Source organism: Penicillium verhagenii, assembly GCF_028828195.1.
Source record: "Penicillium verhagenii strain IBT 33310 chromosome Unknown utg000006l_segment0_segment0, whole genome shotgun sequence".
NCBI classification, from domain to species: Eukaryota; Fungi; Ascomycota; class Eurotiomycetes; order Eurotiales; family Aspergillaceae; genus Penicillium; species Penicillium verhagenii.
Window position 1 is genome coordinate 293,117 of NW_026643170.1, and position 16,130 is coordinate 309,246.

The 16,130-nt window shown below is 47.7% G+C and overlaps 4 protein-coding genes across 4 annotated transcripts; 3 read left to right on the top strand and 1 right to left on the bottom strand.

The window, feature by feature from the left end:
- Window positions 1-1,787: 1,787 nt before the first annotated feature.
- N7466_005526 (kinase-like domain-containing protein) lies at window positions 1,788-3,106 on the top strand (the record flags this gene model as incomplete). The annotated part of the gene is made up of 2 exons (XM_057164923.1): window positions 1,788-3,050; window positions 3,083-3,106. The coding sequence occupies 2 exons, from the start codon at window positions 1,788-1,790 to the stop codon at window positions 3,104-3,106; spliced, it is 1,287 nt and encodes a 428-aa protein (XP_057020522.1).
- A 601-nt stretch (window positions 3,107-3,707) lies between these two features.
- Window positions 3,708-4,735, top strand: N7466_005527 (PWI domain-containing protein; the record flags this gene model as incomplete). The annotated part of the gene is made up of 5 exons (XM_057164924.1): window positions 3,708-3,811; window positions 3,870-3,960; window positions 4,031-4,195; window positions 4,252-4,474; window positions 4,521-4,735. The coding sequence occupies 5 exons, from the start codon at window positions 3,708-3,710 to the stop codon at window positions 4,733-4,735; spliced, it is 798 nt and encodes a 265-aa protein (XP_057020523.1).
- Window positions 4,736-6,154: 1,419 nt separating this feature from the next.
- On the top strand, window positions 6,155-7,876 carry N7466_005528 (CRAL-TRIO domain-containing protein; the record flags this gene model as incomplete). Its single annotated transcript, XM_057164925.1, has 4 exons — window positions 6,155-6,910; window positions 7,087-7,128; window positions 7,196-7,295; window positions 7,365-7,876. 4 exons carry the CDS (start codon window positions 6,155-6,157, stop codon window positions 7,874-7,876), a joined length of 1,410 nt encoding a protein of 469 aa, XP_057020524.1.
- A 799-nt stretch (window positions 7,877-8,675) lies between these two features.
- Window positions 8,676-10,913, bottom strand: N7466_005529 (putative cell wall protein; the record flags this gene model as incomplete). Its single annotated transcript, XM_057164926.1, has 1 exon — window positions 8,676-10,913. One exon carries the CDS (start codon window positions 10,911-10,913, stop codon window positions 8,676-8,678), a length of 2,238 nt encoding a protein of 745 aa, XP_057020525.1.
- Between the last annotated feature and the right edge of the window lie 5,217 nt (window positions 10,914-16,130).

The window sequence follows — 16,130 nt, forward strand, 5'->3', positions numbered from 1 at the left end:
AGTTTGTTGGGAATGTGTGTTGATCAGTGATCAAAGTGGAGTGTTGGTCAAGGTGACCAAGGTGTGAATGATAGAAAACATTCAGAGACCTATATCATCATAAGTATGAACAAGAGGTAAGTGGAGGAAGATAAATTGAACATACATGTCGAAGGACATGAGGTTGTTCAAAGATGGACATGATAAATGTCAAAGGTGTATAGATGTATTGATGGAAGTTCAAAGTAAGAAGGAAGAACTTGAATGAGATAGAAGATAGAAGATGGAAGTGTGAGATGGAAGTGTGAGATGGAAGTGTGAGATGGAAGTGTGAGATGGAAGTGTGAGATGGAAGTGTGAGATGGAAGTGTGAGATGGAAGTGTGAGATGGAAGTGTGAGATGGAAGTGTGAGATGGAAGTGTGAGATGGAAGTTTGAAAGTATGAAGAGAAGACTTGAGAGTGATGAAACTTGGGGAAGGGGAAAAAAGAAAAGAAGGAGAAGGGGGGGGAAAGCGAGGCATTTATGCCCCAGGAAAGACCCTGAACGCGTCCCCCAGATCAACCAGCTCGCTTAGGATTGACCAATCACGCGCAAGGATCAGTTCAGTATAGGAGTCGCTTGAGCTCAATATGGGAGTCACCTGGACTGTATAGAGCAGTTCCCAACAAATAAGTCATGAGAATGAAGCCATTCCCTGATCTTTCCTTCCCTATGGATCAAAAAAGTCGATCGAAAAGGCTTTAAATATAGACCTGAAGCAGCTCAACGATTCCCTGAAATTTCGAAGAAAGATTAATTTAAGGGGAGGTAAGATCAGAGAGAGAAGAGTGACTAGCTACAAAGTTTTTGGGACTGGGTTATTTACCATGTACAGTACCTCCCAGCTCACAAGTCGTGAGACTGAAGACTTTCTCTGATCTTTTATTCTATATAGATCCAGGAGATCTGTAAAAAGTTCTACATATAGACCAGAAGCATCAGGATGATTCCCTTGAATTTGGAGCTGTTACTTTGATTTAGGGAAATGGGATCAGACAGAGAAGGGACACTGGGTACAAAAGTTTTGGACAAACTAGATTCTATCATGAACTCGAGTCATGAAGCATGAGACTGAGGCTTTATAGGGGAGGGGGTCACATGTTTACACGCTCACCTTTCCTTTTGTTGTTTTTTTTTTCTCTCTCTCTTTTCTCCCCGGCCTTAATTAACAATATTGCTAGTATATTATTGTTGAATGGAATCTTTTCTCTTACATCGACTTACCTTGTCACAGATTATTTACAAGGCCAGGTACTCCCCGTAGGAATAGACCCGTAATCACAAATTCCTAAGGATCACATCTGCCATCAGAGAGTCAAAAAAAATGGACTTATAAAAGTGCTATTCAATTTAGGCTCGAGCTACTATACCGAGTATATTTTACAATTTCGGTTCCCTAGAAAGATGTAAGCATGTCTTGGCAGTTGACGATCCGGGGAATTCCGGCGCTACATAGAAGCTTATTCCAAAGTTCCCCCACTTGATCTTCCGATCTTCTCTTTGTTTTCCACGGATCTTCCAGCAAATGAATAATCAGGATTGATTGGGTGTGGGTTATAGTCACACCCGGCAAGCTGCAACCAATTCATTGGTTGACCCGAGGATCTTGAACACGTTACACAGCCATGTGAAAAGTCAGGTGATGTGGTCGTTTCGTCATCTACCACTTCTCCTCAACGCTCACAAGTAACCCCAAGAATATTTGAACAGCCTCTGATTAAGAACCAACAGATAAATAGTCATCGCATGCAGAACAAAACGACAGAATGCCAAAGGAGAGCCTTAATGCCCAACCGCACAATCCCTTCGAGGAAGTCCAATCACCTTCTCGTCCCTTATCCTCCCATCATCATCACACAAGAAGGGACGAGGGCAGGGATACGAGGGATTTTGTGAGTCCTCACATACTCGATGGCCTGACCAACACCTTGACTGGATGGGGATGGATGTCCCCGGAACGTGAAGCTCGTCCTAATTCGGGAAGGACCTTATCAGGTCAATTTTCTACAACTGTCCCGTCTGCTGAATCGAATCCGGCGCAAGGTTTCATGGAGAAAAATCGCATTACAACCGCTGCAACCGACATATCATTTGCAGGAGAATACGGCAAATTCAGTAAAGTTCTCTATTATGACGACTCCAATACCGTTCAGCTGTACGAAAAGAAAGCCCCAATTGAGCAGATCATACCGTCAGGGATGTCTCCACAGAAACCCGGTATGCTGACCAAATTGCGACGGGCTTCTACAGTTAAAACTGTGAAAGAACTCTATGCTGTCAAGGTATTTCACCACGCCAAATCGACGACTCCATTCCCGCCCCGAAGTCAAGGCCGTTCTTCTGCCCTATGTCACCCGAATATCATCCCAATCATCGACATCCTTTACAATGAGCAAAAGAACCTCTGCCTTGTCATGCCATACTGTACTGGCGGCAGCCTCCACTCCTTTCTTTTCCAAGAAGGTCCACGAAAAGAAAAGATTTCGACCGAAGAGATCAACTGCTGGAGTATTCAAATTTTTCGTGCGGTGGCATTCTTACATGAGAACGATATCGGTCATGGTGACTTGAGGCCAGAACATATACAGTTCACGTCTCAAGGCGCGGTCAAGGTAGGTGGGTTTGGGGAAGACGAAGAATCAGTTCGAGAATTGGTTGAATTATTATATGGGAATAATCACAAATCCTCTACTTCCGAGTCTGGACCCAGCTTTGGTTCGACTCCAACTTCTAACTACAAACCAAAGATGTGTATTCGGAAAAAGCTCTCGGAGTCAAGTGATCCTTATCTTCCCCCGGAGAGGTTTTCCGATAGGCGTGAATCTCGCCGTCAAAGCTATGCACATCACCATGGCTCCGATATTCGAGCAGGTGATGTATGGGCATGTGGTATACTCTACATGGCTCTAGTTTCTGGGAGGCTTCTCTGGCATAAGGCTCAGAGAGTCAATCCTGAAAAATCCTTTGCCGAGTACCTTAACTGTCGTCTCACGGTTGATGGATATAGTCATATACAGGTCCTAGGAAATGTAAGTCTAAATATTTCATGTTTTGCAAACAGGCTGAAAGAGAGAAAAGTGTCTAATGGTTTGAGAACTGATAGCGCTGCCGAAATGTCATCTATGCAATGCTACACCCTGATTGGTGGTCAAGAATTACTGTAGCAGAAGTTTTAAGGTCGGAATGGGCCTTGAGTGTTGCAGTTTGCGAGGCTGCAGAGACGGGGTGATCAGGATTCACTGTCATCTTATTGTAACTTCTATTAATTACTATAGAGATGCGGCCCTTTTGCTAACAAACTTGAACAATCTTTCTCACATGGCCTTAACTTCAAGGTTGTGCAACTCTGCCAGCAAAAACTATACTAGAATTTCTAATTATAGTAGGAAGTACTTATTCGTTAATCACTAGTATTTAGGACTTGACCATGATCAGAAAAAAAATTTATATAAGAATTTATAGAGAGAATATCATTGAAGTCAGCGAGTTTTGCTGTTTTTTGCGGGAAAACAAAAAGTGTACAACCACTTAATTAATAACTGACCGCCTTTCATGCGATTAGAACAGTGATAATGCCAAATTAGCTACAGACCGCCTTAGATCGTCCAGACGCGCGCGTATCCTTACAACATTATCTTTCACTTGTGTTTCCAACTCTTACACCTCACACTTGACAACCAGCCACCATGGCCTCTCCCGTTGATGCAAAGCTTCTTCGGAAGACCAAGTTCCCTCCGGAGTTCAGCCGCAAGGTGGACATGAACAAAGTCAATATTGAGGTGATGAAGAAGTTAGTCCACCCTTCCCCGGATTTTGATCGCGACGACTGCTAATCGCCCTGGCTGTAGATGGATCTCTGGCCGAATCTCGGAAATCCTTGGCAATGAAGATGATGTAGTCATCGCGCTTTGCTTCAATTTAATCGAGGGCATTCGCTACGTATGTTTCCCAGGGTATCAGATTATCCTTACTGGTGCTGCAGTACTAACGGCATTCGTGAATCAATTAGCCTGATATCAAGGCAATTCAAATCCAACTAACCGGGTTCCTTGACAAAGACACGCCCAAGTTCTGCCAAGACCTGTGGTCACTGTGCCTGAGTGGTCAAGAGAACCCACAGGGTGTTCCAAAGGAACTTCTCGAGGCGAAGAAACTGGAACTTATCCAAGAAAAGGTAGGTCTAAGCCTGAAAGTCGGGTCGAATGCTTCGCTGATGCTATTCATGTGTAGCTTGAAGCCGAGAAGGCTGCTGAGGCCGCTCGCCAACAAAGAGACGAAGAAGCCGCCCGGGAACGAGAACTAGGTGATATCAGAAACCGGGAACGTGGAAACCGTGGAAACCGCGGAGATTATGGACGAGGACAGAGAGGCCCTGGTGGTGGCCGTTCTCGTGATGACCACTTTGACCGCCGACGATCTCGGTCCCCTCGCAACCGCAGCCGTGACCGATACCGTGAAACCCCATCCCGCCGTGATTTCGACTCTTATGTCCCCTCCAGCTCTAACAGACGCCGTCGCACTCGTTCCCCTTCTCGATCTCGGTCCCGATCCCGATCCCGATCCCGGTCCCCCATCTCTCCTCGTCGTTCAACTTCCCGCGAGCCACGCAACCGCCGTGATCGATCTCCTGATCTCCCTCGTCGCCGATCCCGATCACCATCCCGACCCTACGATCGGCCCATCTCTCCCGACTCGCGCAACCGTGGAGGAATAAGGCGCAGCCCCAACTATGGTGATCGATACAACTCCTCCAGTTTCCAGGACCCACGCTCACCAGTTTTCAGAAGAAATGAAAGGCCTTGGCACAGATTCGGCCCCGGCGTGAGCCCATACTATCGGATGCATAACCGGCCATACTACTCCCGTCCACCTCCACCTCCGCCTCCGCCTCCAGATTGGGCTTACTATCATCCCTACCCACGCTGTCGCTCTCCTCGCTATGACAGCTATTACCCAAGAGACGCCATGGATCCTAACTACAGACGTCAACGCAGAAACCCGAATGATCGTTCAAATGAGCAACATCTTCCATAGACACCGCAGCGGTCACCGCAAACTTTGAGTGGACCTTTTGACCTTTTGACCCTCCAGCCAATCGCAGACTCCAATCCTCTGTTTCTGACGAGGAATACCAAAAGCTTGCTGGTGAGCCTGTGGAGCTACATGAATTAATTGCGCTTCAGGACCAAGGAACCCCGCGGGATGAGAAGTTGGAGAGTGAGATTATGAAGGGCGCTGAATGAGGTGGGTGGACAAGTCCATAACCTGAGGACTTTGTGAGCTTTTGAGCATCTGTTTGCATTTTTTAGCCCATGGAATTTTTTGCAGTATTAAACCACTGCTCGTGTTGTCTCGTGTTGTCTCGACTGAAATGGCATGTATTAATCTATGCAACTTAGCGGTAGGCGTTTTTGCGAATTCAGTTCTATTCAACACCAAGAAGAAAGGACTCAAGCTGGAATCCTGTTGTTTATTCAATAGTAGCTTCCAGTGATCTAATATCTTTGACGATTTTATTGTACCAGTGTTCAATCATGTTACAAATGTGCATGCGAAATCCTGACGGGACCACTAATGACCATTACTCCGCTTTACGGGAATACCCGAGTGCTTTCAAGATTATCTTTTTCGGCTTCACATGGGCTCAATTATCAACAGAGAAAAAGCAAAGCTATTTGGAATTCGGGGCCTGAGCATTGGGGGCGATCAGGTTGACGGAGTAAATGAATCCCCTGTGTCACATTGCCCCTGCTTCTATTAGTACTGTATGTATATGATCTCGTGCAACTGCAGAATTTCATATATAGCAACTCCCATAAACTAAGTGAATTATAAGCCAAATGGTCCCTTAATCTAATTAAATACCATCCAGATGTCACGAACCTATGCAGATCCACCTTTTCTCCGGAATCGCCCTCGGCTTTCGCGTGCGGGGCTCATGCAGGAGAGATCACATGGGCAAATAAGAAAAGCAAATGACGGACAAGATTGGGGTCCAAAGCCATAGCAAAAGGAAAAGAATAAGCCCAAGCCCAAGCCCGTAACATAAGTACCAAGTTCCATCCCAATAAAGAGCTTGTGCGATCCCCGGTAAAATATTGAAATATTGAAATATTCCTCCAAGCCAAATCCAATGCCAGACCCAACCCCCATACCAGAAGGCTACGTGGGAAACCTCACCCCAATCCAAGAAGAGAAACTACAAAAGTTCTGGAAAATACTGCAGCAATCATGGGATGCCAGTCTACTCAATGCAGATGATACCACCTCCGTAGCCAATTCGAGTGTCACAAACACAAAATCCCGTCGTCGGTTCTTCTCCTTTAGTCGCGCGCCCACAGAGCCAACGGACGATGACCTCCTATCTACCATCCCGCCCAATCTTCTAGGATCCCTGAAACGCCTGGGCGCAGGCGTGACGGAGCTCCGAGCTATCCAGTCCATCCTCACTCAGCTCCCAGGCGCCAAACTGCGCGCTGCGCTCGTGTCAATGCTTAAACAAGATCATCCCGACGCTCTATGCCTACGTTTCCTGCGCGCGGAAAAATGGGACGTTCCCAAGGCGTGGATCAAGCTGGTGCGCACGCTCGACTGGCGCGTAAATGGGTACAAAGTTGATGAGCTGATGGCCAGGGGTGAGGAATACGCATTCGTTAATTCCAACAAGGAGGGGGATTCGATCGAGAAGAAAGATGGGGAGGGATTCTTGCTTCAGGCACGGACGGGGAAGGGACATCTGCGCGGAATTGATCTGGAGGGACGTCCTATTTGTATTGTGCGGGTGCGGACGCATCAGCCTGGTGTGCAGACGACAAAGGGGTTGAATGATTATATTATTCAAATGATTGAGATCGTGCGGCTACTAATGGTCCCGCCTGTGGAGTCGATGGTACGTTTTTACCGATCTTGAACCTTGGAAATGCCGGCTATCAGGCTATCAGCATTCTGGCCCCGCGAACTCCGTGTTTTCTTTTGATTCTAGCGGACCCGTTTTTCATACTTAGACTTCAATGGTTTCGGTGGGTAACGAGCTTCAAATCGACTAACCGTGATTGGTGATTTTAGGCTATCGTTTTCGACTTGACGGCCTTCTCCATCTCGAACTGGGTATGTGGATCTATTGCTCCATTATTGATTTTAGGCTTTGAATCACCGACAAGCTAACGTTTGACAGGAACTGGCTCCCGTGAAGTTTATTATCGATTCGTTTCAAGAAAACTATCCCGAATCATTGGGCGCTATGATCTTCTACAACGCCCCATGGATCTTCTCTGGTCCGTACTCTTGTCTATCGATCCTGGATCCACATTCCTTCCCACGTGCAAGCTCCTAACACGCCACAGGTTTCTGGAAAATCATCAGCGGCCTCCTCGACCCGGTCGTCGCCTCGAAAGTCCATTTTGTCACCGGCGCTGGAGAGCTGGCGGGTCTCGTCCCTGCGGAGCACATAATCAAAGAGCTTGGCGGTCCAGAGGACTGGGAAAACAACTATATCGAGCCTAGACCGAATGAGAACGAGAGGCTGCGTGACACGGCTACTCGGGATGTCATTTTGGAGGAGAGGGAGGCGTTAGCTGGGGATTTGTTCAACATGAATGCGGAGTGGGTCACGGGCTCCCAGGATTCTTCCTTGAGTAACCGCCGAGACTTGGTGATCGAGCAGTTGTCGGCAAACTATTGGAAGCTTGACCCCTATGTGCGAGCTCGTTGTCTTTTGGATCGTACGGGGGTTATCAAAGAGGGTGGAAATATTGAGTTTTACCCCGAGCCGGAGGTTGTGATACAGAGTGAGGTAGAAGAGAAGACGGCCACAACGGAGGAAGCTAACGGTATACAATTGCCGATGGCTGCTTGAAAGAATTTTGGAGGAGTTGGTAGATAGCTCTGTCATATTTTCTTTTCTCTTGATGTCTATCATGATGCAATTTAATAATGTCTTTCGCTATGATGTGTTTTAACATTGAAATATGAATCATTTGCTAGTCGCTAACAACTTCACTTCAATTAACAAGCTTGCATACGATAGTATCTTGGATTTATGACTTGGGAATATTAAGAAACCTTCAATGTTATATGGACTTTTGCTTCAAGCTCGAGAAACAACCAGACATTACAGACTAGTAACATAAAGAGTGATTTGAATGAGAAGCATGTTCAATTTCTAGTTCGTTTGCTGTATAAGAAATAACTTTTCCGTTTTGCATTACAAGTCCGGATGAAATAACCATAAAAAACCAAAAGAATCAGAAAATGCAAGGTCAAAAAATACACAAGAAGTTAAGGAATGTACTCCATTGATGGGGAATAAGAAAGGAAATCTTAGATCTTAATAACAAGTGATCTTCGCTCGGCGAGAAAACAGAGCCGTAATCCGCCAAGAGTCTTATCCAACAGTTGAACCAATTCGCCAAAAGCAGATTAGAATTAGAATTAGATATCTACAGGCAGGACAAAGGCAAGGAAACGAATCACCGACTGGGTGAGGGGAATGTTGTTGACCGTGGCCCTGGAGAGTTTAAACAGATCTGCAGGCCACACCACTTCAAGAGGTCAAGGTCGTCTTGTCATGAGAGGGAGAAAAAAAATGAAAATGGTAGAAGAGAGACGACAGGCGTCGTGAGGGTATTGTATGGTGGATGATTGAATGAATCCGTTTACTCGCATCCGCAGGCAGTGACGGTGACCCAGACGGTGCTGGCGGAGCCAGAGCCCTCGGGGGAGACACCGGAGGGAGCGGCGGTGACAGCGGGGGCAGAGACGGAGACGGTCTCGGTGTAGCGGACAGTCTCGGTGTAAGCAGTGCTGTAGGTGAAGGTCTCGGTGTAGGCAGAGCCACCGGCACCGGCGCCGCCAGTGACGGTCTCGGTGAAGGCAGTGCTGTAGCTGACGGTCTCAGTGGCACCGGCACCACCAGCGCAGGGGGTGGTCACAGCACCGGTCTGGGTGGCAGTCTCAGTGGCAGCAGGGCCGGTAGGCATAGCACCCGAGCCGGCGGGGCCTGAGGGAGAAGAACCAGAGCCAGTGCCAGCAGAGCCGGAGGGAGAAGAGCCGGAGCCAGAGCCAGCGGGGCCAGTGGGGGCAGAGCCGGAGCCAGTGGGGGATGAGCCGGAAGGCACAGATCCAGAGCCGGCGGGGCCAGTGGCAGCAGGGCCAGAGGGGACAGAGCCAGTGCCGGCGGGGCCAGAAGGAGAGGAGCCGGAGCCGGAGCCAGCAGGTCCAGAGGGAGAGGAGCCGGAGCCAGTGGGGGAAGAGCCCGAGGGAACTGAGCCGGAGCCAGCAGGTCCAGAGGGAGAGGAGCCGGAGCCGGTAGGGGAAGAACCCGAGGGAACGGAGCCAGAGCCAGCAGGACCGGAAGGAGCAGAGCCAGAGCCGGTAGGGGAAGAGCCGGAGGGCACAGAGGCAGAGCCAGCGGGGCCAGTGGGGGCAGGGCCGCCAACGGAGACAGAGACAGAGCCGGAGCCAGTGGGCACAGAGCCGGAGGGAGCAGGGCTAGAGCCAGCGGGGACACTGGGGAGGATGGAGACGGTGGAGGAAGGCAGGCTGGGGACGGAGGCAGAGCCGGACGGAGACGAGCCGGAGCCGGAGCCAGAGATGCTGCAGCCAGTGAACCACTCAATGATGATGACCTCGATGGAAACGCTGATGTCGATGGTGGTGCAGCCACTGAGGAAGGCAGCGAGCTCGGCACGAGCCTCCCAAGAAAGCAGAGTCAGGCTCTCACCGGCGGCGAGGAGGGAGAGAGCACCACGGAGGTTGACGCTGAGAAGAGCGAAGATCTCCTCAGTCAGGAAAGAGGTGATGTCGACAAGGAGACCGGAGACAACGTCAACGGAGACCTCGGCGGTAACAGCGACGGACAGCCAGAGCAGGATGACAGCCTTGAGTTCAACACCAAGAGAGCAGCTAGAGCCAGACAACCAGACAGCGAGGGCAGTGCGGAGTTCAACATCCAGAGAAGAAGCGAGCTTACCACCGGCACAGGCCTTGAGGGCAGCACGAATGTTGACATCAATGTCAACGGAGACATCAGCCTCGAGGAAAGCGGTAATGGAAGCAAGGGCAGCAGTGGAGAGGATACCAGTCTCCTCGACAAGAACCTCAACAGAGGCACCAACGGACAGGGAGGTAAGAGCATCGGTGGAGATAGAGCCAATAGCAACGAGGTCAGCACCAGCCTCACCCTTGATCCAGGCAAGGACGGAAGCCTTCAGGGTGACATCGAGACCGCAGTCAGAGCCCTGGATCCAAGCAAGCAGGGAAGCCTTGATATCAGCACCCAAGCTGCCGACGATACCACCAGCAGCACAGAGGTGGAGACCGGCCTTAACATCCACATCGAGATCGACGTTGGCGGAGATGAAAGTGGTGAGAGAAGTCTGAGCAGAGGCGCTGAGGACAAGAGTGGCCTCGAGCTCAGTGGATTCGAAGATACCGTCGATGGTAACGTAGATAGATTCCTTAGCGGCAAGGTCGGCGCAAGTGGGGATGTAGACGGCCAAGCCAGCAGTGACACCAGCATCGAGAGTGGTGATGGAGCCCTCACACCAAGACAGAAGCGAGGTCTTGAGGGATCCTGTGATGTGGGTCTGGCTGGACAACCAGGTCTTCAGCTCAGCACGAGCACCAGCGTGGATGATGGAGTGGCTGCATCCAAGAGCACCTCCCTCAAGAGCCGCGGCACCGCGAGCACTCAGGCCAGCGAGCAGGGTAACGGAGTCAGATGTGCTGACACCAAGACCCAGAACGGTATCGATGATAGTGCCAACCTCGGTGCCGACGGAGCCAAGGATCTCGGCAACGAGACCGAAAGTACGACGGTCGACAGACATCTCAGCCGGGTAGGCGAGGGACGAGCCCGCCAGACCGGCGAGCAAAGCAATTGAAGAACGCATCTTCAGTTGAGAAAGAGTGTGTGTATAGGCGCGATGGCGATGTGTTTATACAAGAAGATTGTCGTAATTATAGAAAAAAAGACAAGAATAGAAAAAAGCGATTGTAGCAAGGCGGACTTTGTAAGAAAAAGCCGTCTGCAAAGAAAGTGATTAACGATAGACTGGGTAAAGGTTGAAAAGAAAGAACTGATGAAGCAATGACAATCGAGGTGACGATCCTCGATCTTTATATACCCCTGGGCCCTGATCGTCTTGTGAGCCAGGAAATCGGCCTGGGCAGGAGCCAGCCGTCCATTCTCAACTTCGATCCACGCTTCACCAAGAGGGCTACCCCGGTCTCGACGCCTTAGTCCACATTTGGAGCTAACTGTGACCCCTTAGACTCTCGGATACGGGGCGGACAGACCTGGATCTTCCAGGGCAGCTGTGGATCCATGACCGCCAGTGGGGATCCACCGGCAGACTGGAAACAAAGCCGTGTCCACTCGTGCCGTCCATCTGTGGCAAGGTCGTCAGAAAAGGTGTCAGATTACGGATCAAATCTTCGATTTGCATACCAACTGTTGGCCCACCGAGGGCTCATGGGGCCCTTGAAAGGTAATTGACCCATCACCGCACCACACGTTGTCGGGTAATTGAATTTGCAGCAGATCTCTCTCTATGTAGTTGAGATGCAACTGTTTCGCACATACACCAATGCACGAGGGCGAGGTCGGCAAATCTCAACGAGGTAAACATAATGAAAATCCCTAGGCAAACATTCGGTCATCACCCACCTTGCCCGCTTTCGTGAGCCAGGGGAAAAGATCGTCACGACACACGCGACCCACCAACGGTTGACCCATATCCCGAGAATTGATTTGGATGCATGGGAAAAAAAAAACAACCTCCCCTTTTTTTTTTTTGGAGCAGTCGGGTCTCATACACAGACCTCTTTTTTGGATTTTTTACTCTTCCACCAAATGAACCTCTGCAGGGGTAACTCGGTGACAAAGGCTTCCGAGTGGCTGGTTACAACTACGCCCAATATGGCTTACAAGCCCTGGGTTTAGACATGGAACATACAGCTCAATCTATACGCTTTTAGGAAGTATGTGGATTCCACCATTTGGACACTTGCCAAATCCACTGGAAAACCTGAAAAAAGACCTATCCATAACCAAAAGTACTTTATGCACAACACACCATTGACTCGGTCAAGATTACTCAATGGGTGACCATTTATCCTCTTAGGGGGGTATGAAAGGGCGTGCACGGTGTATAGTCAATTGACTCTTGACCTCAATATTCATTTCTTTGTATTTCAAATAATCCTGTACTTATAGGACCGTTGACGTATGTACCCCCATAGACTTACTGTATGGTGTTGCGTACGGTGACTCGTTGCCTATGGATGATCTTTTGCTGTTTTCCTCCCCCTCTCTTTTGATTTCTTGTTTATTTTTCTTCTCTCCACTTCCCAGTGTGATAAAACAGATTTCATGACTAAATACCATATGCAGGTGCAGTGACATCTCGGAAAGATGTAAGCTAAAAGGTGGCAAAGATGTACAGATGCATTAGATGTGGAAACCTCCAGGGACCATTCTCCACGGTCGACGTCCGAAGGCTAGACTGGTCGACCCAGCAAAAGAAAAATCCCCTCAGTCCCAGGAACAGGGTTGTTTCCAAGGTTGTGACCAAAACTAATGCACGCCACGGCTGGGATTGTAACAATAGTTGAGGTTCCCCTGCAGTTCAAGCTACCCCACCTGCTAGGGTAAAAGGGCGTAGTACGGAGTAAGTACAGTAGCCATGTTGTTGCAAAACCTGAAGAGGATCCAAGGCTATGCAAATCCACAAATGTTAAATAAATTAAATTTGAAAGAGTATTGAAGCTGTTCCTAAAATTGGCATTCTGATCACACTAGCGTGGGATTTTAAGAAGAAACGCCAAGGTCCAGGGGGCTTCTGGATGTCCCACACGCCGAGGGTTAGGCTTAACTTCATACGGAGTAGTACCACTCGGAGCAGGGAAGATTTCTAACTCCTCTGAGCGGAAAAGGCGGAGTTGTGTTTGCTAGCCTTTAAGCTTGTCTGCAGTTTGAACTCCACAAACTAATGTTCTCAAACAACGCTAGTGTCTAGTGCTACGCCATCACCACATTTCGGAAGGGGGAACCGGTTCGTTGAACCTCGACCCTGAGCTATGAAGCGATCGAGGTTTCATGTTCTGTATGGTTCAGATGCTTCTTAAAAAAGCTTTTAACTTTGGCTTCTATTTACTTGGTTTATTTTTGTTTATTTTTGTATTGTTTTTCTTAGGTTGGAATGGAGCATAGGAGTAAGAGATATAGTACATGTTCGAACATGTCTCAGCCCAAAAGTTCTAAAAAAGCCCCATATTCAGTTCAAGCCCATGTTAAGCCCCCAAGCTTAAGGTTTCTGAGCCAACGACTTTTAGAGCCCGTTGCAGTTGCTGAGTCAAATTGCGACAAGTCGGATTTACAATGAAACGTATATTTCAAGATTGGAATCACTGATTCAATGTTTGCTTTGATTATCCACGGTCGGTAACCGGCGGATGTTGAACATCAAGAGAAATCCTGTATTATCTCTTCTCTTCTATTATTATTTTGTTTTGATTTTGACTTCCAATGGTTCAATGGAATATGGATACACTTACGACTCGAAGAAACTGAAGCCACTATTCACATTGGAATTTGCATTTTGATCTATTGATTTGGCATTTCGCTTCCAAACATTGGCGGTTTTTTTAGTTCAACCATTTTAACTCTATGAAACGCCTCATCCGAGCATCCGAGCAAAAGTTGACCCTGAACCACTGGGGCTGAGACCTCGGGAACACCCATTTTCTTACTTATCATCAGATCTCTCATTTTTCAGGAAAAGTACAAAACTATGGAAACGCTTCATGAAACTGATCCAATCTAGAAATGGACCCTTCAACCGAGACATTCAAGCAGAATCCGATCGATCTCCCGAGAGAAAATCGAAAAAAAAAAAATTTCACATGTGCATCTCGCCTATTGTTGCCAATGGACCTCGTTGCTCCAAAATACAAACCTTGGGCTTGCGGTGGATCGCATTGCATTGCATCCATCTCACATGGCAAATTAGACCTTGGAATGGGTCACCGCACATGCGGAAGAATCAGGACTTGCCATCTCACATCTGCGTGACAAAGGGAGAAATCCAGAATTCAGATCTCCCCAAAACAGGGACTCGAATCCATGCAGGAACCCGGTGGTGGCCCAATCGAAACCTGGCCTTGGCGCCACTAAAGGGTGATTGCGTCTTCCCATGCAACGCTAGTACCTCCAAGACCTCGTTCTGATAATTTTAGAAGGACTCGTAGAGTAGAGGGTTTTTATTGGTCGTTTTCAGAATAGCATGCGTAATGTCGAAGAATACAACATGAGCAATCCAACTCGATAGCTTCGTTTTCTAAAATGTTCCGATCATTTCACGTTGTTGACAGCTGCGTATTCTGTGTTCTACCTTACACAGTTACAGGGCTGGGACGCGATCTAGTGAGTTTTTGATACCTCGGCACCGTGGAATCACGGAAACACGGAATCACGGAGTCATGTAATCATGGATTCATGCATTACTGGGTTTTGTTAAACCACGGAAAGCTCCGAGATAAGCAATTCATTTGTTTACCAAGTTCGCCCTCAATTGCGTCGTGATTATTAAAATGGAAACTCATGCTCTCAATGCTAATTTTTCGAAAATGAAGAACTCTAAATCCAAGTATGTTTACCGAATGCAAATGTCTGCCTTATCTACCCAGGAATAAGATTCAAAGGTGTGATTCTTCAAATGTTGGCCCATGACTTGGTGAGCATCCCTGACATGCATCGCCGCCGCCAAGAATGGCTGAATAGGTATTCATCTTTGCAAAGGAACCTTGGAACTCACATGTCTGGATGCATGTGGCGCTTCTGCGACAAAGGAAAGAGCCTCGTCCCGACATCTGGATGCTGATTGTTCTCACCTGGCAGGGATATCTAGTAATTACGGCACCAGCAAATCTATAAGAGCCTCGGGATGATTTGTGGCTTGCTGACTCCCGAGGTCGGTCTATTCTGTGAGCATTGTTTGAATAGATGCCTTGCACACATGCCTGTGTTCACAAAGGCAGGTCTATTCCACAAGTTTCACGATGGTACCTAGTAGGAATACCTCTTTCGTCCTGAGCTAAATTAGATGAGCGGAGATTAGGAACTCTCGGGAGGTGGTCGACCTAGGACTCAACATTTGAAATAGCTAGTTGCAATATTGCCAAGTGCAAGTGTCGAGGTGACAATAATCAGATTTCGGCTTGGTGCATACGTATCCTGCCTGTACAGGCCCATGTTTCCTCATAAAAATTTCAAATGTTCCGATCAATAAGGCGGTTACTCAAATCAATAGAAATGTTATCAGTTCAATGTTTGGAATACACATGTGCATGTGCAGGATCCATCTTGGAAGTTGTGTATGTACGCTTGGGCATATGTAATGTTATGTACTAGGACCTCCATATTTTCAAGGCTCACATCTGCCCAGGTGAGGTCAACTGGTTCAGGATTCAAAAAGTTGTAACTTCCGCATGCAAGGTTCCTTCGAATGTATATCAATCAATTGTGCCAGACCTGGGGATATCGACATGGGCAATTACATCAATTGATAGTATTGATAGGTATTTGTAAATTGAAGGCTCAAGTCAAGCTACATATGTCTTCAAATGTTGAGCGCTAAAACATTTTGATATCAATTGATGGAAATGACATTAGGGCAGAATGTTGGAATATATTGTGTATATGTAACCAGTCCGTCAAAACTGTGTTGACATCTGGATGCTCCAGGGCTAAACCTTGCATACATTGATACATACACAGGTGCATATATATAATCGATGTCGATCTTCAAATGTAATGTTAAACATTGCGAATTACTAGCTTCTGGTTACCTTTGATTGAGTTATTGAGCAAGAAAATTACAATATAGTGTGAGGCTGATATGTGAAATTGAGTAGGAAAATTGGGTTCAAATAACTACTAGTATCTAGCTCCAGGGCTAAGTGTAGACATAGATCGCTACGTAGAGCGTGCATCCATTGATTCTTCATTTTCAAATGTTTACACTCGCCAACGATGATATTTATAAATTTTGGTATGACAAAGTCCCCCCATAAAAAATGCATATATCACACATCACTTGATTTATGCT